Source organism: Microcaecilia unicolor, chromosome 2, assembly GCF_901765095.1.
Source record: "Microcaecilia unicolor chromosome 2, aMicUni1.1, whole genome shotgun sequence".
NCBI classification, from domain to species: Eukaryota; Metazoa; Chordata; class Amphibia; order Gymnophiona; family Siphonopidae; genus Microcaecilia; species Microcaecilia unicolor.
The window spans coordinates 119,050,527-119,070,898 of NC_044032.1; the positions used below are offsets into that span (position 1 = coordinate 119,050,527).

Sequence of the window (20,372 nt, forward strand, 5' to 3'; positions counted from 1 at the left end):
TTTGAGAAGAAATTAGCGTTGGAAGCAAAAATACATAGTAAAAACTTTTTTAGATACATTAAAAGCAGGAAACCGGCCAAAGAGTCGGTTGGGCCGCTGGACGAAAATGGTGTTAAAGGGGCGATCAAGGAGGACAAAGCCGTAGCGGAGAAATTAAATGAATTCTTTGCTTCGGTCTTCACCGAGGAGGATTTGGGGGGGACACCGGTGCCGGAAAGAATATTTGAAGCGGGGGAGTCGGAGAAACTAAACAAATTCTCTGTAACCTTGGAGGATGTAATGGGTCAGTTCAGCAAGCTGAAGAGTAGTAAATCACCGGGACCTGATGGTATTCATCCCAGAGTATTAATAGAACTAAAAAATGAACTTGCGGAGCTACTGTTAGAAATATGCAATCTGTCCCTAAAATCGAGTGTAATACCGGAAGACTGGAGGGTAGCCAATGTTACTCCGATTTTTAAGAAAGGTTCCAGAGGAGATCCGGGAAATTATAGACCGGTGAGTCTGACGTCGGTGCCGGGCAAGATGGTGGAGGCTATTATTAAGAATAAAATTGCAGAGCATATACAAAAACATGGACTGATGAGACAAAGTCAGCACGGATTTAGTGAAGGGAAGTCTTGCCTCACCAATCTAATGCATTTTTTTTGAGGGGGTAAGCAAACATGTGGACAATGGGGAGCCGGTTGATATTGTATATCTGGATTTTCAGAAGGCGTTTGACAAAGTGCCGCACGAAAGACTCCTGAAGAAATTGCAGAGTCATGGAATCGGAGGTAGGGTATTATTATGGATTAAGAACTGGTTGAAAGATAGGAAGCAGAGAGTAGGATTGCGTGGCCAGTATTCTCAGTGGAGGAGGGTAGTTAGTGGGGTCCCGCAGGGGTCTGTGCTGGGCCCGTTGCTTTTTAATGTATTTATAAATGACCTAGAGATGGGAATAACTAGTGAGGTAATTAAATTCGCCGATGACACAAAATTATTCAGGGTCGTCAAGTCGCAGGAGGAATGTGAACGATTACAGGAGGACCTTGCGAGACTGGGAGAATGGGCGTGCAAGTGGCAGATGAAGTTCAATGTTGACAAGTGCAAAGTGATGCATGTGGGTAAGAGGAACCCGAATTATAGCTACGTCTTGCAAGGTTCCGCGTTAGGAGTTACGGATCAAGAAAGGGATCTGGGTGTCGTCGTCGATGATACGCTGAAACCTTCTGCTCAGTGTGCTGCTGCGGCTAGGAAAGCGAATAGAATGTTGGGTGTTATTAAGAAGGGTATGGAGTCCAGGTGTGCGGATGTTATAATGCCGTTGTATCGCTCCATGGTGCGACCGCACCTGGAGTATTGTGTTCAGTACTGGTCTCCGTATCTCAAAAAAGATATAGTAGAATTGGAAAAGGTACAGCGAAGGGCGACGAAAATGATAGTGGGGATGGGACGACTTTCCTATGAAGAGAGGCTGAGAAGGCTAGGGCTTTTCAGCTTGGAGAAGAGACGGCTGAGGGGAGATATGATAGATGTGTATAAAATAATGAGTGGAATGGATCGGGTGGATGTGAAGCGACTGTTCACGCTATCCAAAAATACTAGGACTAGAGGGCATGAGTTGAAGCTACAGTGTGGTAAATTTAAAACGAATCGGAGAAAATTTTTCTTCACCCAACGTGTAATTAGACTCTGGAATTCATTGCCGGAGAACGTGGTACGGGCGGTTAGCTTGACGGAGTTTAAAAAGGGGTTAGATAGATTCCTAAAGGACAAGTCCATAGACCGCTATTAAATGGACTGGAAAAATTCCTCATTTTTAGGTATAACTTGTCTGGAATGTTTTTACGTTTGGGGAGCGTGCCAGGTGCCCTTGACCTGGATTGGCCACTGTCGGTGACAGGATGCTGGGCTAGATGGACCTTTGGTCTTTCCCAGTATGGCACTACTTATGTACTTATGTACTTATGAATTTGTTGTCACAACATATTAGTGCCAAGTGATGAGAAATAATTTCTATGCACATAGAACTTGGCATTAGCCTTCCATTGTGTTGCTTGTAAGACTAATGAAAAGAAAGGCAAACATGAAAAAGACTGTCACACAGGGATATGAGAATGAGTGTGCACTGCATCACCAATACAACAAGTGTTAAACTATTTTTCTTTTGTTTTTCTGAATGTTTTCTGTCCATATTCAAACAGACAGATAATTTCGTGTTCAGAAGATGGTAGTGTCCGCATTTGGGAGATAAAAGAAAGGAAGCACCCCTCAGCTGAAGCTGTTCCTACAGGTCTGTTATCATTTCCAAATTGAACAGGAAAATCACAAATCACAAAATATTCTTCACTATGTGTTCAGTATTTAAACAGTTCTCAGGACAACAGTACTTGCAATGTCAAAAATTAATATAGGAAGGAAAAGCCTCAGATTTTATCACCTACCCTGGCCACCGTTTTGCAGCATATAACTGCAGCCTCAGGGGGAAATGGATTTTTCTGCAAAGTGCTCTGCGGTTCACCAACGACTCTTGAGTGAAGGATATTTTATGATTTGTGTATACACTTCACTCCTTCATAGTTTGGATTTTACAGTGAAATGTCATCAATAGTGGTCTTATAAAAATAATAACAATGTATCTGTTTATAGTTATGTTAAAAGAACAGTAGTTTCAAAATTAATTTGTTGCCCTATATACCATCATAACAGATAGAGAATACTGAAAGTACTGGAGATATGGGGCTCGGAATTGCAAGTTCATTTGTGTTAAAGAAGATCAAGTTGTAACTTTGTAATGATTGAAGGAGCAGAAAATGTTTATTTTTCAAGAGTAGGAAGAATATATAGCCTTCACTTATGAGTGGCAACAATTTTAGTTGCTTTTTTACACAGGTTGTCACTGTAGTATGAATTTGCGGAGCAGCTAATCACCATTAAGAACATAAGAATAGCCATACTCGGTCAGACCAATGGTCCATGTAGCCCAGTAATCCTGTTTTCCAAAAAGTGGCCAAGCCAAGTCACAAGTACCTGGCAGAAACCCAAATCGTGGCAACATTCCATACTATAAATCTTAGGGCAAGTAGTTGCTTCCCCATGTCTGTCTCAATAGCAGACTATGGACTTTTCTTCCAGGAATTTGTCCAAACCTTTTTTAAACACAGATACGCTAACCACTGTTACCACGTCCTCCGGCAAAGGGTTCCAGGGCGTAATTATTCGTTGAGTGAAAAAATATTTCCTTCTATTTGTTTTAAAAATATTTCCATGTAACTTCCTCGAGTGTCCCCTAGTCCTTGTACTTTTGGAACGAGTAAAAAGTCGATTTACTTCTACTCTTTCTACACCACTCAGAAGTTTGTAGATCTCAATCATAGTTCCCCTCATCCATCTCTTTTCCAAGCTGAAGAGCCCAAACCTCTTTAGCCTTTCCTCATACGAGAGGAGTTCCATCCCCTTTATCATTTTGGTCGCTCTTCTTTGAACCTTTTCTAATTCCGCTATATATTTTTTGAGATATGGCGACCAGCACTGAACACAATACTCGGTGTAGATGCACCATGGAGTGATACAAAGGCATGATAGTGTTTTCGGTCTTATTCACCATCCCTTTCCTAATAATTCCCTGCATCCTGTTTGCTTTTTTGTAAAACTCTGCCACCGGCAGTGTTCACCAAGAATGGTACTAAGCTTGGCTTTGTCTAGGGACAATGGGTACTACTACACAATAGATTTCTATAGAATAATACAAAAGATATATATATATATATATATATATATATATATATATATATATATCACACAGAGAATTACACAAAATAGGTATCTACTTATATATCTCTGTGAGTGCTGAGAAATATACCTGAGAACCAATCGCTAAATAGACCACGTCCCTGAATCCAAGCCAGCCTTTGTCAACAAGCAATACAAGTCTGATCTCCCCACTGTAGAAGTAAAGCTGAAATCTCACCCTGAGTTATTGTTCCTTTTTATACTATAATAAAAAGATTTAAATATAAAATCGTAAGTGTTCGAGGCTTCTTCAGATAAGGATAAAGCCCATGTGGATGGGGCGGTGGTGGGATGGGGACAGAGACAGGGCCCGTATGGACAGTGCGGGGACAGAGACTAAACCTGCGGGGATGGAGTGGGGACTGAGACAGAACCCATATGGACGAGGACAAACTGTGTTCCTGTGCCATTCTCTGAGAGCTAGGAGCTCTTTGCATCGAGCACACACATATTACTGCTCACCAGGGCCGCCGAGAGGGGGGGACAGGGGGGACAAAAGTCCCCGGGCCCGGGCCTCCAGGGGGGCCCGGCGCCGAGTCCGTGGGTGCTCGCCCCTCCGTCCGACTCCTAGGTCCCTCCCTCCCTCTGACTCCCAGGGGCCCGCCCTCCGTCCCTCCCTCCGAATTGCAAAAGCGATCTTGTTCTTACTTCGTCGGGGGTTACGGCGAGAGCAGCACGCAGACGCAGTGAAAAGCGTGCAGGCTCCCGCTTCAGCCTTCCTTCATTGTCTGTCTCTCAGCTCTGGTCCCGCCTTTGAGGGCGGGACCACAGACAACGAGGGAAGGCTGAAGCGGGAGCCTGCACGCTTTTCCCTGCGTTCTCTTCTGCATGCTGCTCTCGCCAACCCCCAACGAAGTAAGAACAAGATCGCTTTTGCAATTCGGAGGGAGGGACGGAGGGGAGCCTTGGAATTCAGTCGGATGGACGGAAGGAGAGGGGGGCCTTGGATCTGGGAGGGAGGGAGTTTAGTAGCGCTATAGAAATGATAAGCAGTAGTAGAAGGGCCTTGGATCTTGGAGGGAGGGGGGAGGCCTTGGATCTTGGAGGGGGGGCAGGCCTTGGATCTCAGAGGGGGGGAGAAAGAAGAGATTGCTGGACAAGAGGGCAGGGGGGAGAGAGAAGAGAGAAGAGATTGCTGGACAAGAGGGCAGGGGGAGAGAGAAGAGATTGCTGGACAAGAGGGCATTGGGGAGAGAGAAGAGATTGCTGGACAAGAGGGCATTGGGGAGAGAGAAGAGATTGCTGGACAAGAGGGCAGGGGGGAGAGAGAAGAGATCGCTGGACAAGAGGGCAGGGGGGAGAGAGAAGAGATTGCTGGGCAGGGCAGAGGGGAGAGGAGAACTGCTGAACATGGATGGATGATTGGAGGGGGCAGGGGAGAGAGGAAATTTACTGGATATGGTTGGATGGAGGAGAGGCCAGGAGAGAATGAGGAGTTGCTGGACATGGATAGATGGAGGGGAGGGAAGTCAGGAAGGAGATGCACATGGATGGAGGGAAGGGAAGAGAGAAGAAAAGCTGAACGTGGATGGATGGAGTGGAGGGCAGGGAAGAGAGAAGAATTGATGGACAAGGATGAAGGGAAGGAAAGACAAAGGAAGGAGATGCACACAGATGGGGGGAAAAGGAAGAGAGGAGAAATGCTGGATATGGATGGAGGGGAGGGAAGACAGGAAATACATGCACATGGATGGAGGGGAGGAGAGTGAGGAGAAATGCTCAATTTAAGGGCTGGATCGGAACACTTTCAGGACAGATGCCGAAACTTGAGGAAGGATAGGGACAGGGCTATAGATGGTAGACAGGACGTATAAGGACACAGGAGGATGGTGAGAGAAAAAATATCAAATGGAAAGAAGACACTGCATAAAACAGAAGATGGGACCAAAGCGAATAGAAAAACTATGATCAGACAACAAAGGTAGAAAAAAGTATTTTATTCAGAATTTATTAATTGGAATATGTCAGCTTTTGGAAATGTGTATCTGTGATATTTTTCATGCAAGTTTCAATTTTTCTAGTATTGCTGCATGCTGAGTCTGACTTCTTGAGGTAACTTTCTAGTTCAGTATTTTGCCTTCATATTTTTTTATTTCTAGTTCCTTATGTCATATCTGTTGCCATGTGTTTTTCATGTGTGATCAAGGTACAGTATTCTGCTAGTGTGTAGTATTTGCAGCCCTTTTTGTTTTGTTTTTTATTAGGTTGTGTACTGGTGTTTTAGAGCCCGGTGTAATTATAGTGCTGCCTTTCCACGCATAAGGTTGTAGTTCGTCCTGTCCTTGGAATTAGTGCTGTTATGCTGTTATGGTTTGGTAAGGTTATGAGTGGGTTTTTGCACAAGTTTGTGTATAGTGTTTTGCAGTGGAGAGATTGTGTTTTGGCTTTACTGAGGTGGCACCAAAACATCAGAAAAGGTGTAGAGCCTAAATCATGACACACTACCTCTTGAAGGATCTACATATAGTGCAAGGGCCCGGCAGTAGTGGGGGGGGGGGGGGCCCGCCCAGGGGCAGCCTTGTCCCGGGCCCGGCCCAGTCTCTCGGCGGCCCTGCTGCTCACCAACTGGGTGATGATCATACATGTGACATTCAGTGCAAAAGATTGGATAGCACCCCTCTCACTGCTAGACTTCTGTCTCCATCTTAGTATTTTTGAGTTTTTCATTAATTTAAAACTTGCTAAGGTATTAAGGATATTAGTCTAATATATATAAAAAAAAGTCTTTAGCTTATATGGTATATTGTGTTATTTATTTAGTGTTTTCTTCTTAGAAAGTAATGAACTGTAATTAAAACTCTGTAAGACCACTTCTCCCTTGTTATCCGAATTAGAATAACTGACTATAAATGAAGAATTGTGCTAGGGGTGGGTGGAATTGAAGACTAAACTAGGTCCTGCTGTGCCTTTTAGAGGTTATCTGTTAATGTAGGCTGTGGCAGTAAGTTCAAGCTAACTCAGTAATAAGATTGTCCTTAATAACCTTTGCAAATATTCTGCTTCCTTACTCCTTAATTAACACCTAATTCAGGTCAGTAGCAGTGCTACCTCTCCAGCAGCCAAAGAACAGAAAATAACTGCCTTGTAGAACAAAACTTGAGCCTTGCTACTGTCCTTTTTGTTGTGGTGCTTTGAGCCAGCTTTTGCTGCCCTTCTGCATCAGCCCTTTAAACAGTAGTAAGAGCTTGTTTTTTCTTGCTTTTGTGTGCTCATGTCCCTGCATAACAGCCAGTACTGCCACAGGTTTAAACTCTTAAACAGGAAATACCTGTTCTTGCATTTAAACCTGTAGCATTGCCAGTGGCCATGCAGAGAAGAGAGAACACACTTGTCACTGTGAAAGATAAGTGTTGAGGCAGGCTTTTGATTCCATTGAGATTTTGTGTCCTGAGCCAGCACCTTACCTGGCTCAAAGTAATTTCAAGTCCTGGTGATAGGATGTGTTAATTAGTGTGAGTCCTTTCATGGACTTGTTAAAATTACAAATGAATGGTCTTTAGTATATTTAAAATACTGCAGCCCATTTTATACTTGGCCTAAAATTGCATAATATGCTATGTGCCAATTGAATTGGCTGCCAGTAATTGCCAGGATTCATCTTAAAATATTGTCTTTCATTTTTAAGATGTTATTTTGTACTAGTAAAAAAGCCTCGTTTCTGATGCAAATGAAACGGGAGCTAGCAAGGTTTTCTTCTGTGTGCATGTGGGAGTGTGTGTGTCCCTGCCCTCTGCCCTCTCTCCCTTCCCCTGTGCTGTCTGTCCTCTCTGTCCCCTCCCCCCTCAGAGTCGAGTCCTTCAGTGTTAAGTTTCCTGCTGTGCTGTGTTTATGTTACAGAGATAGTGAGGGCTTCTGCCCTCTCTCTCCTCCCCCCCTCTGAGTCCTTCACTGTTACAGAGAGAGCGATTTGATTTTGTGCTTTGCTGTGTTTTCCTTCACTGTTTGTGTTACAGAGAGAGCGAGGGCGGGGCAGACACTCATGGGGAAACCGGATATCTCTCCCCCTTCACACTTAAGGCTGGAGGCTTCATTTAGAACGTTGGTGGTGCCTTTTATATATAGAGATAATATTCCATGCTGTATTTTATTTTTCTAGAGAAATGTCTTGAATTATAGCTATAATTTTTTCTTTTTCTTTTATTTTATTGCACAACACCCAAAACATTTTTTTTTTTATAGAGGATGATTTATAAATCAAAGTAATACTGCAGGAAAGAAGACAGGGAAATTACAACAAAGAAGTTGTGTCATATGGGAAGAAAATAGCAGTAATAATACTAAGAAGGACCATACATAGGCGTTGACATAGGCATAATGACTGGGGAGCATGAAGTTCCCTTTTATATAAGTACGAACCCACCCCAGAGTTTTATATATCCCTTAACATAACCCCACTTGGAGCTTGGTCAAACCTACAGAGAGACATGCAACTAAGTGAGCCTGTACCACAGTTAAATAATGGCATAACTGGCTGATACTAACAGGGTTTACACCTACATTGTGATATCTTGGCCAGTATTAGGGTTTGATGTTACCCTTGTGTGAGCAGTATCAACTTAAATTTAAATTACATAAACAGAAATGGCAGAAAAGAGGTTCATGAAATGTTCAAAACCAATGCAAAAAGAAAATAAAGACAATTAGAGTCCAATTCTGACTGTCCATTCATAATAGAGAGTGTGTCATTAGCTAGAAAGGGAATAATAAGAAAACAAAATAAAATTGAACCTTTCAATCAGGATTATTGCTAAACTGAAAATAAAACAAATTATGAGTCTGTAATGTCCATAAATAGCAACTGTAGATCTCAAATTAATTCTCTCCTGATCTTGCTTGACAGTATTTGCCGGAGGTTCTAGTTCTGAGATGTTTTCAACAGGTATCAAGGAGTTGCACGACAATATCCTCATGGGTGATAGATCTTTGATGTTTGCACGGGCGTAGAGGTCAGCAACAGCAAGTTCACTAGATCTGGTCGCTGTTGGTTAGTCTTGTCGGGGAAGGAAAAGGTGCCAATTTTCAAGCAGGTCTGAAAGTTCAAAGTGGATGTCCTGAAGTATAAAGAAATCTGGAGATTCAAGAGTCATAAATAGGCTGAAACAGGCAAAGTCTGTTATTCTCAGGAAACTGGGATTTCCAGAATGTATCCCCACTTCTGGCTTGCATAATGTGCAAACAGATTGGTGATAGCTAATAATATATGGTGAAATAACAGTAGAGGCTAAGTATATGGAACAAAAGGGAAGGGTACAAAAAACAACAATAAAAATAAAAATTTGGAGATGATATTGATAGTTCAAGTGATTGATGTATGGAGGGTCAGGAATACATGGTGCACAAAAATAGTCAAAAAGCGCAGGCATTGCGTTGCAATCTATCGCCAGTAGGTATGGAATCTTCACCTGCGATGACTACCATTCACCAAGGGTTGGGCCCTTAGCTGCAGGAGGCCTGCAGGACTTACGAGTTAGATGATTCAGACATATGGACAGAGGAAAAAGATTCTTGCAACTCCAGTACATGGAGTGCTGGTGTCTTTTCCTCATGGACCAGTTGATGCATGTGTCGAAACTCTCGCACCATAAGATCGTGCATCTCACACCGGGTAAAGTTGGGATCTGCGTATTTGTCCTTTAACCTGGCGATTCGTTTCAGGAACGTTGCCCTCAGTTCTGCTGCATTTTGTGGTAGCTCTTCTCCGCTGACAGCTGTCCCCTCAGTGAGGGACGTCAAGGTGATTCCCGTATCCATCTGGGCAAAGGCAAAACTTAAACAGACCAGCAGTGCAACTTATGTGGTTAATTTATTGAAAGAAGTCATAACGTCTTGCGAGAGTCATGGAGAACAAGTGCGTAAATACAAGAATCAGAAAATGAGCAGTACAGGGGGAGAATTCAGACAAGGGAGGGTTAGGAGGCGGGCCGTGGGTATAAATGGGGGTGTGTCAGCAGAGGGGCCAGGGTAAGGGGCAGGGTAAGGAACAAAGCATTGAGAACAAAAATAAAAATTTAGAAAACCACCCTGAAGTGTTTAAGATAAAAATAGGCTTAAAAATAAAAGAATGTACTGGGAAAACTAATGTATAACCAAAAGTTCCAAATCAATGTCTCTCTAAGAGAAGAAATATAAGAAAGGTCAAAATGGATTTGAATCATTAAATGTATAAAAATATTATACACCTGAATTGCAGCAGGGCATATTCAGATTGCAATGCAAGAAAAAGGTACCTTGAAAAAGAAAAATGGAAGGGATAAAAACATTTAAAAGTGCAGACACCCTTGATTTACCTTCACATAGAGTTTAAGTAACCCTTTGCAACCAGTCAAAGAAATAGGAAAAAGCACATTGCTCCAAGACACAACCACAACGTGACAAGAGCTAGTTGAATCAAGGAGAAAACCAAAGACGCGCAGCATAAATTCCAGGACAGCTGCAAGTCATACAAACAGTTTAGAAAAATCAGGCACCAGCGTTTCTAGATTTCACTCTCCTGGAGAGGAGAGAGAATGAAATTGCAACAGTTGTGACTTCCTGTATTAAATAGAAAGGAATCAGGAAGAAGAGCTCATAAATTTTTCCCTATCTGAAAGCTGCACCAACTCTCTTTGTAAGAATAGAATAAAATGATAGAACAAAGGTGGATCTGTGAGCAGTGCAAAGGTCTCCCCTGAATGGCCAGTCCAGGAGAGCATTACACATGCTAATAGTTTTTAAGTACTTCTGATTCCTGTAAATGAGGAATTGGCGAAACTTTCAGATCTTACACACCATAAACAGATTTCAAAAGGCTTTATATTCAAGCAGTTCCGCAGATGCAAACAAAGTCAACACAGAAGTTCATTATAGCATATGAACACATCAAAAATAAGCAATATACAGCTTCATTTAAAAGGGATCCCGTATGGACTTAAATGACATACATAAGTCGGTTAAGGTGTAGAAATAAAAAAACATAAAAGGAGCACCCTCCGGGGATTGCCCATCCCTGCAGCTGATAAGAAATCCCCAGGGAGGCTATGTATAAAGGCAAATAAATAACCTGCTGACTTAGTTAGGCTATTTGTATGGTACCATCAATATACACTTGCAATTTTAACCTTTAAAAGTATAGAATAAAGAACAGGGTTATTAACAGACCTATGTCACATGTAATAGAAACAGAAACATCACGCCAACACACATACATAGAAATGGTTTCTGGATACTAAATGAGGAACTCAATAGCGTGAGTGACTGTGAGCAACAAAATCGTGGGGTCTCGAAAATCAGTTTGGATTAGGGATTTGGCGACATTGTTTTCTAAATTTGTGTTGTGGCGGATGAGGACATGTAGCCGCGTAATGGCCTCATCTGACTCCTTTATCAGGCAGAACGCCTTAGATTTCCTGGAGTACAAATTATCATCATTGGCTAAAAAACCTTCCCACCTTCCTTAATAGTGTGTTTATTTCAAATCTTTAAGCAAACAAAATAACTACTTAGCTTTTAATTGTTAGCTTTTAGCTCGTGTCACTTTGCCAGATCTCATTTCCATAATGCTATTCCACTGTCGACAGTGGCCAAGGTTTCGTGACCTTCTTCAGGGCTTGAGGAGCAAACTGTCAAGGCAAAGTAAAAATCTTATTCAAACTGCAAATACAGTCCAAACTTTTATACAAAACCTACAATATACTTCTGCTTCTCACAGTTTATCGTGGTAACTGGATCCCTACATTTCTAGCACAATATGGCACCCTTCCTTTTAAAACCTGACATCAGATGCCAGCTGGAGCTATCCGCCAATCTGCTTATACTAAGGTGATTTTCAAAAAAAAAAATAACACCATTCTATTCTCGCATTTAAGCCTGCCGGCTCCATTGTTCTTAAGCGAAAAATCCATCTCTGTTCCGCTCGAAGTAAAGTCAATTGCCTTTCTCCTCCTCTTTGTACTGTCTCGATGTTTTGTAGAACTACATAACGCAAAGAGTCAAATTTGTGATTTTCACAATTGCAGTGTTCAGCAAATGAGGACGTGGTTTTTTTGGTGTTTATATTAGTTTTGTGTTCAGTTAAACGTATTGCTAACTTCCTAGATGTTTGTTCAATATAAAGCTTTTGGCAAGGGCATTTAATACAGTATGCAACAAAATCTGATTGACAAAGAGGTATAATTATATCGAAATATTATAACTTTGCCTGTTTGTGGATCAGTAAAAGTAGATGTAACCATCATAATCTTGCACATTTGGCATTTGCCACATGTCAAATATCCCCGTCTTTCTACTGGAGGACCTCGTAAATTCAACGTCCTTAAAGCTGAGTGGCTCAATATTTGCAGTACACATGTTATTAAATCTTTCTCCTCAGTTTCTTTAGTCTTCTGTTGCAGTAAATGTTCCCGGTTGTTATATTTCGTCCTTCTATAAGCAGTTCTTATCACTTGTCTCGGATATTCTCTTTCCAATAAACGTTTTTGTAAATCTTTAGATTTTTCGCTGAAATCATCGTCACCTGAGGAGATACGGCGATATCTTAGGAACTGTGAAAACGGTAAACTATCCCTTAGTTTTTTCGGATGGCAGCTTTTATAGTAAAGGTATTTCGATCTATTTCTTTCCTGAAAATAGTGGTCTCGAATCCATATTCTTCCTTTTTGATTCTAATATCTAGATATAACTTTTCTATCATAGTTGCTGTGAACCGTAAAGCTGGATTGTATTCATTAAGAGCTGATATAAACTTCAGTAAGTCTTCCTTACAACCCCTCTATAAGAAAAAAAGTATCATCAATAAATCTCACCCAGATATCTACATTTCCAAGAAATGGGGAAGTATACACATGAACTTTTTCAAATTGGCTATAGAGGGAGCCATGGTCATACCCATTTCTACTCCAGATTTTTGTTGGAATAACTTCCCATTAAACTGAAAGTAGTTTTCCTTCATGGCCAGAGATATTAATGAAATGATAAATTGAGTTGGGACTTTTAAATCATGTCTAGTACCCAGTATATCGGCCATAACCATTAAAGCCTCATTTTTGTGGTATCACTGTGTGTGGGCTTGTAACATCTAAGGTAACTAGCCACTCGATATCTTGATACTGTATTCTATTATTTAAATGATTCAAAAAATCTGTAGAATCTTTTGTATAAGATCTCGTAACTTCCACTAATGGTCTCAAAAAGGTGTCCACATATTTCGAAAGTGGTTCTAATATCGAGCCTCTACTGGATACGATAGGGCGTCCAGGTGGATGGTCCAAAGTTTTATAGACCTTAGGTAGTGTATAAAACACTGGGATCTGAGGATTCTTTGTGTTCAAGAAAGCAAATGCCTTTTGTGTCAGAAATCCTTTCGAGAAACCTTCACCTGTGATTCTATAGATCTGTTCTTTCAATGAGTCTGTCAGATCTCATATTGGAATATGAAGATAAGCTCTTCATATTCCAAGAGATTCTATAACTGTCGATCAATCTCCATCTCATGTGCTGACCTGTCTTGAAGTACAATAGAGCCCCCTTTATCCGTTCTAATCTCATTGTTTTTCTGCAAGGCTTTAATCACAAATGTTTTCTTCTCTGGTGCAGTTAACATATATTTTTTTTATTTGATATCTCCACAGTTTCAATTTCCTTCAGCACCAATTGTTTAAAAATTAGAATTGCGGGGTCAGGGGGACAAGGTGGAATCCATTTCAATTTCAGCATGACTCTAGATATGTCTGTATTCTGTAATTCTTTATCATGAAAAAAAGATTTAATCTGCAAAAGACATACATTTTTTTTTTCAAATCAATCCTTAACTGGAAAGCATCATAAAGGATGGTAGGACAAAAGAAAGTCCCTTTAACAGTACTCTATATTCATTAGTAGTGAGTGAGTATTTGGACAGGTTGATTAGAACTGAGTCCTTCATTGTTGTGATCGAGTGTATGGACGGTTCAGTCTAATTGTCAAATTGGTTCGATCTTGTCTGCCGCCTCGTCTCTCGACAAGACCTCTGGGGAGGCGCAGAGCAGAGGTGAACCAGACACTGAATCCAGACAGGATACCAGACATGGCAAATAGAGCACGCTCAAAACAAGGTGAAACAAGAGCCTAGCTAAAGCGAAAACCAAGAACAAAGGAATGACTCATATGGGCTGCAAGGCCGAATTGGAACCCACCCATAACAGAGTCCAAGCATACGGGCCACAAGGCCGAACTGGAACCCACTCATACCAGAGGGATGGGAAAAGAAACAGAATGGAATCTCTTGAACAAGTACTACTCAAGCAGTGCACACACTGCACTAATCAGAGCCACAAACAAGGGGTCAAAAGACCCTACACACAGGTACAAAGAAACTGAAGGGGAAAGGACAACCCCACTCAGACTCACATGGTAGAAACAACAAGAAAGGTAACAGGGAAAACCACACAGGGAGGTAGCTCAGGGTTGTGCTTAGAACCACAGCTATAAACAGAAGTCAAGTCAAACAGAAATCACACAGAGAGGTAGCTCAGGGCTGAGCTAGTAGTCCCAGCTAAATGGAAGAGCTGCCTACTTGTGCCACGTAGAGAGTCAGCTCAAGGTTGAGCTAGCAGTCACAGCTAAACAGAAGAACCACCCACTCAAACAGAAACCAAACAGAGAGGATGCTTAGGGCTGTGCTAGTAGACATAGCTAAACAAAAGAACAGCCCATTCGTGGCACACAGAGAGACCGCTCAGGGCTGCACTAGTAGTCACTTCTAAACAGTAGAGCAACTCACTCAAACACAAACAGAACCAGTCAGAGAGGAAGCTCAGGGTTGTGCTAGTAGACACAGCTAAATGAAAGAACAGCCCACTCATGCTACACAGAGAGACAACTCAGTGCTGCACTAGAGCAACCCACTCAAATTCAAACAGAAACCTCACAGAGAGGACTCAAACAAATGCACACAGGGAAAACTCAGAACAAGGCCACACAAAGGAACGCTCATGGCTGTGCCACACAGCACTCAAGGATAAGGGGAAGCCACTCATATGAACACTTTAGGTTGTGCCATACAGCACTCAGGGAAAAGGGAAGCCCCTCATAAGAATACACAAGGCTGTGTCACACAGCACTCAAGGATAAAGTGAAACCACTCAAAAGAATACACAAGGCTGTGCCACACGGATCTCAAGGATAAAGGGAAGCCACTCATAAGAATACACAAAGCTGTGCCACACAGCTCTCAAGGATAAAGGGAAGCCACTCATAGGAATACACAAGGCCGTGCCACATGGCACTCAAGGGTAAAGGGAAGCCCCTCATAAGAAAACACAAGGCTGTGCCACACAGCACTCAAGGATAAAGGGAAGCCACTCATAAGAATATACAAGGCTGTGGCACATGGCTCTCAAGGATAAAGGGAAGCCACTCATAGGAATACACAAGGCTGTGCCACACGGCACTCAAGGATAAAGGGAAACCACTCATAGGAATACACAAGGCAGTTCCACAGAGTCGAATAACAGACACTAGAGACAAAGGGAAAAGAAAGCAAACAGGGAAAGCTGCCTTTACATACACAAATCAGATAAGGAGCAATGCTCAGAAGACAAACACAACAGACAAAGAGTTAAACAGGCTAAAGGGAGGGGCTGCTTCTAATACACAAGTCAGAAAGAAGCAGGGCTCACAAGAGTACACTAACAAACACTGCAGACAAAGGGTTAAAGCAAACAAAAGGAAAAACAAATAAAGAATGTTCTTACCAGAACTCAGCCAGCACACACAGCTGGGTAGGAAAAGGGAAGGCAGTTGGAGAGAGAGCAGACACAGATGCACGGAAGTAAAGTAATCAAGGAAAGAAGCTGGCAACAACCGGCTGTCCGAACAGTGAAAGGTAACAAGGGAAACCACACAGGGAAACAAAACAGACTATGCTGGAGAGCCTAGTTAACAGGAAAGTAATCCATTCAGGTTCAAACCAGAACCACACACACAGGGAAACAGAACAGGGCTTTCCTTGGAAGCAGTGGCGTACCAAGGGGGGGGGGGGGGGCGGTCCACCCCGGGTGCACGCCGCTGGGGGGTGCCGTGGCGTGCCTGTCGGCTGCGAGTTCGCTACACTAAATTCTCTCGTTCGCTGCAGCTCCCTCCCTCTGCCCCAGAACAGGTTACTTCCTGTTCCGGGGCAGAGGGAGGGAGCTGCAGCGAACGAGGGAATTTAGCATAGCGAACTCGCAGCCGACAGGCGCGCGCTGCGGCACCCCCCCCCCCCCCCCAGCGGTGTGCACCGGGGGATTGTCATTTCGCCAGGGGGGAGGGTGCTGCACCCGGGGGGGGGAACGCATCGGCGATCCGCCCCAGGTGTCGTTGAGGCTAGGAACGCCACTGCTTGGAAGCAAAGATAACAGGCAAGTAATCCATACAGGTTCAAACCAAAACCACACACAGGGCTCAGGGCTGTGCCCAGAGGCACAACTAACAAGAAAACCAGTTCCCTCAGAATCAAACATCAACAAGAAAAGGGAAATAAACCTGTTACAAAGGCAACGCAGGAAGGTTCCCCGGGTCCTTATAAAGGAGTAGGTTGATGATGTCACAAGTAGGAAATGAAGCAGAAGCAGGGGCTTCAGAGACACCAAAGCAAGGCTTGACTAACAGAAAGAACAACAGCAGGAAAAAGGCAGACTGGAGAGGCCGCAGAGCTAGATACATAGAAACAGTAGGTCTGGACATAAGGGCATGGCCACAATCATGACAAAGATTAAAGAAACTGATGAGAAAAATTTAGTAACGTGTATTTTGATTCACGACTGTAGCTTCAAAAATGGCAACAGGAATTAAAAAACATTTGGATATTATCCAAACTATGCCAGCATTTTCAACTTCTCCGCTGTGCCTTTAGCAGGGGAAGAAACCTTAAAGAAATATTGAGCCACTCAACTTTAAGGACATTGAATTTACAAGGTCCTCCAGTAGAAAGACGGGGACATTTGACATGTGGCAAATGCCAAATGTGCAAGATTATGATGGTTACACCTACTTTTATTGATCCACAAACAGGCAAAGTTATAATATTTCAATATAATAATACCTCTTTGTCAATCAGATTTTGTTGTATACTGTATTCAATGCCCTTGCCAAAAGCTTTATGTTGAACTAACATCTAGGAAGTTAGCAATATGTTTAACTGAACACAAAAGTAATATAAACACCAAGAAGACCACGTCCCCATTAGATCTACACTGCAATTGTGAAAATCACGAGTTTGACTCTTTGCTACAAAAGATCGAGAAAATACAAGGAGGAGGAGATAGACAATTGACTTTACTTCAAGCAGAACAGAGATGGATTTTTCGCTTAAAAGAATAATGGAGCCAGCAGGCTTAAATGCGATAATAGAATGGTGTCACTTTTTTTGAAAATCACCTTAGTATGAGCAGACTGGTGGATAGCTCCAGCTGGCATCTGACGTCAGGTTTTAAAAGGAAGGGCACCATATTGTGCTAGTAATGTAAGGATCCAGTTACCACGATAAACTGTGAGAAGCAGAAGAAGTATATTGTAGGTTTTGTATAAAATTTTGGAATGTATTTGCAGTTTGAATAAGATTTTTACTTTGCCTTGACAGTTTGCTCCACGAGCCCTGAAGAAGGTCACGAAACCTTGGCCACTGTCAGCAGTGGAATAGCATTATGGGAATGAGATCCGGCAAAGTGACACAAGCTAAAAGCTAACAATTAAAAGCTCGTTGCTCGTTATTTTGTTTGCTTAAAGATTTGAAATTTACACAGCATTAGGTGGGAAGGTTTTTTAGCCAATGATGATAATTTGTACTCCAGGAAATCTAAGGCATTCTGCCTGATAAAGGAGTCAGATGAGGCTTTTTCCTTCCTTTTTGTAAGAAGTTTAATGTATAAAAAATGTATTAAAAATTTTTGGGATACATATCAATATACTTATTTGGGAGGATTTATGTTGTAGTTGACAAATTTTGTATTATTACCCTCATAGACCACTATTATATAATTTGTAGAGGTTTCTTAAACCAGATATGTCATACTAGGGTGGTGTTCTGCTTCTTAGGCCACGTCTCCATAAAGACGGATCCAAATGAAGACAATAAGAAGCAATATAGGCACTGACAACTCAGATGCAAAGCATTAATAAAGAAGACTCGAAGAGAAACTTGCCACAGAGGCTAAAACTCACAGTAACAACTTTTTAGGTACATCAGAAGCAGAAAAACTGCGAGGGAATCCGTGGGACCGTTAGATCATGAAGGAGGAAAAGGGGCGCTCAAAGAAGGACAAGGTCATAGCAGAGAAACTGAATGAATTCTTTGCTTCAGTCTTTACGGAAGAAGATGTGACCTGCCTGTACCGGAAATGGTTTTCAAGGGTGGTGATGTGGAGGAACTGAAAGAAATCTCGGTGAACCTGGAAGATGTACTGAGCCAAATTGACAAATTAAAGAGTAGCAAATCACTTGGATCGGATGGCAGATATCCAAGGGTACTCAAAGAACTCAAGTGCTGATCTGCTGTTAGTAATATGTAACCTGTCGTGAAAATCGTCCATAGTACCTGAAGATTGGAGGGTGGCCAGTGTGATGCCGATTTTAAAAAAGGTTCTAGGGGTGATCTGCGAAATTACAGACTAGTAAGCCTGATGTCAGTGCTGGGCAAAATAGTGGAAACTATTATAAAGAATAAAATTAAAGAACACATAGACAAACATGGTTTAATGGGACAGAGTCAGCATGGGTTCAGCCAAGGGAAGTCTTGCCTCACCAATTTGCTTCATTTCTTTGAAGGCGTGGATAAAGGTGAGTCGGTTAATGTAGTGTATCTAGATTTTCAGAAAGCTTTCGTTAAAGTTTCTCTTGAGAGACTCCTGAGAAAATTAAAGCGTCATGGGATAGGAGGCAAGGCTGTGGTCTGGATTAGGAATTGGTTATTGGAGAGAAAACAGAGGGTAGGGTTAAGTGGTCATTTCTCTCAAAGGAGGAGGGTGAACAGTGGAGTGCTGCAGGGATCTGTATTGGGACCGGTGCTACTTAACATATTTATAAATGATGGAAATCGGAATGACGAGTGAGGTGATTAAATTTGCAGCTGACACAAAACTATTCAAGGTTGTTAAAACACATGCAAACTGTGAAATACTGCAAGAAGACCTTAGGAATTGGAAGACTGGGCATCCAAATGGCAGATGAAATTTAATGTGGGAAAAATGCAAGGTGATGCACATCGGAAAGAATAATCCGAATCATAGTTACCTGATTCTAGGTCCACCTTGAGGGTCAGCAATCAAGAAAAAGATCTAGGTGTCATTGTAGATTATACGCTGAAATCTTCTGCTCAGTGTGTTGTGGCTGCCAAAAAACCAAACAGGATGCTTGGAATTATTAGGAAAAGGATGGTGAATAAGACCGAAAATACTATAATGCCTTTGGTTCGCTCCATGGTGCAACCACACCGTGAGTCTGGTCGCCATATCTCAAAAAAGATATAGCAGAATTAGAAAAGGTTCAAAGAAGAGCGACCAAAATGATAAAGGAGTTGGAACTCCTCTCATATGAGGAAAGAGAGGTTATGGCTCCTCAGCTTGGAAAAGAGACAGATGAGGGGAGATATGATTGAGGTCTACAAAATCTTGAGTGGTGTAGAAAGAGTAGAAGTAAATCGATGTTTTACTTCTTCCAAAGGTACAAAGACTAGGGGACACTCGAGGAAGTTACATGGAAATACTTTAAAAACTAATAGGAGGAAATATTTTTTCACTCAACGAATAATTAAGCTGTGGAACTCTTTGCCAGAGGATGTGGTAACAGCGGTTAGCGTATCTGTGTTTAAAAAAGGTTTGGACAAATTTCTGGAGGAAAAGTCCATAGTCTGCTATTGAGACAAACATGGAGAAGCAACTGCTTGCCCCGGGATTGGTAGCATGGAATGTTGCTGCTAATTGGGTTTCTGCCAGGTGTTTGTGACCTGGCTTGGCCACTGTTTGGAAAACAGGATACTGGGCTAGATGGACCATTGATCTGACCCAGTATGGCTAATGTTATGTTCTAAAACACCTTAATTCTGTGGAATAAAAAAGAACTGTTATGCCTAACATGAACTTAAACCTGTAAAAATTTCATCTAGCTCTTTATTTTAACCTCAGTAGGGCTGGGAATGTGTTGACAAAGTGCATAATTACGTTTTGTCTGGGCAGATCTGACCTTAGAGGGACATGTCTAACCTCATAGGATTAGATCCATGGCAGAATCAGTTGCCCATTTAACTCTCTCCAGATTCCTCTTTGGAGTTGCTTCCCCACCTCTCTTTTCCCCCTCCCCCTCATGCAAACAGAACTGTTTTATGGAACTGAAGGAAGCTCCATGCTGCTACAGCCCTGGGACTGATGCAAATCAGCAGTTAAAGGCCTTTATACCTTGCCACAAAGACCTAGAAGAATATTGGCCCACTTGTATGACAGGTGAGATGAACTGCTACAGTATCTTCGGAGAACATATGTTTACAGGTAAGCAATTTTATTTTCTCAAGTGATTTTAATGGACAAACTATAACTATAAGCAATGTGAAGGATTCTGTAAGAGAAAATTCTTTCTTGTAAATACTGCAGTCTTGATTTTAATTGGAATAGGAG

At 42.1% G+C, this 20,372-nt stretch overlaps 1 protein-coding gene across 1 annotated transcript in view; it reads left to right on the plus strand.

Annotated features, from left to right (window-relative positions):
• Window positions 1–20,372, plus strand: part of LOC115462277 (WD repeat-containing protein 41-like) — a 181,717-nt gene that overhangs the window by 153,737 nt on the left and 7,608 nt on the right. The window contains exon 11 of the mRNA XM_030192289.1: window positions 2,187–2,275. Coding sequence (XP_030048149.1) covers window positions 2,187–2,275 — 89 coding nt within the window. The remainder of the gene's footprint in view (window positions 1–2,186; window positions 2,276–20,372) is intronic.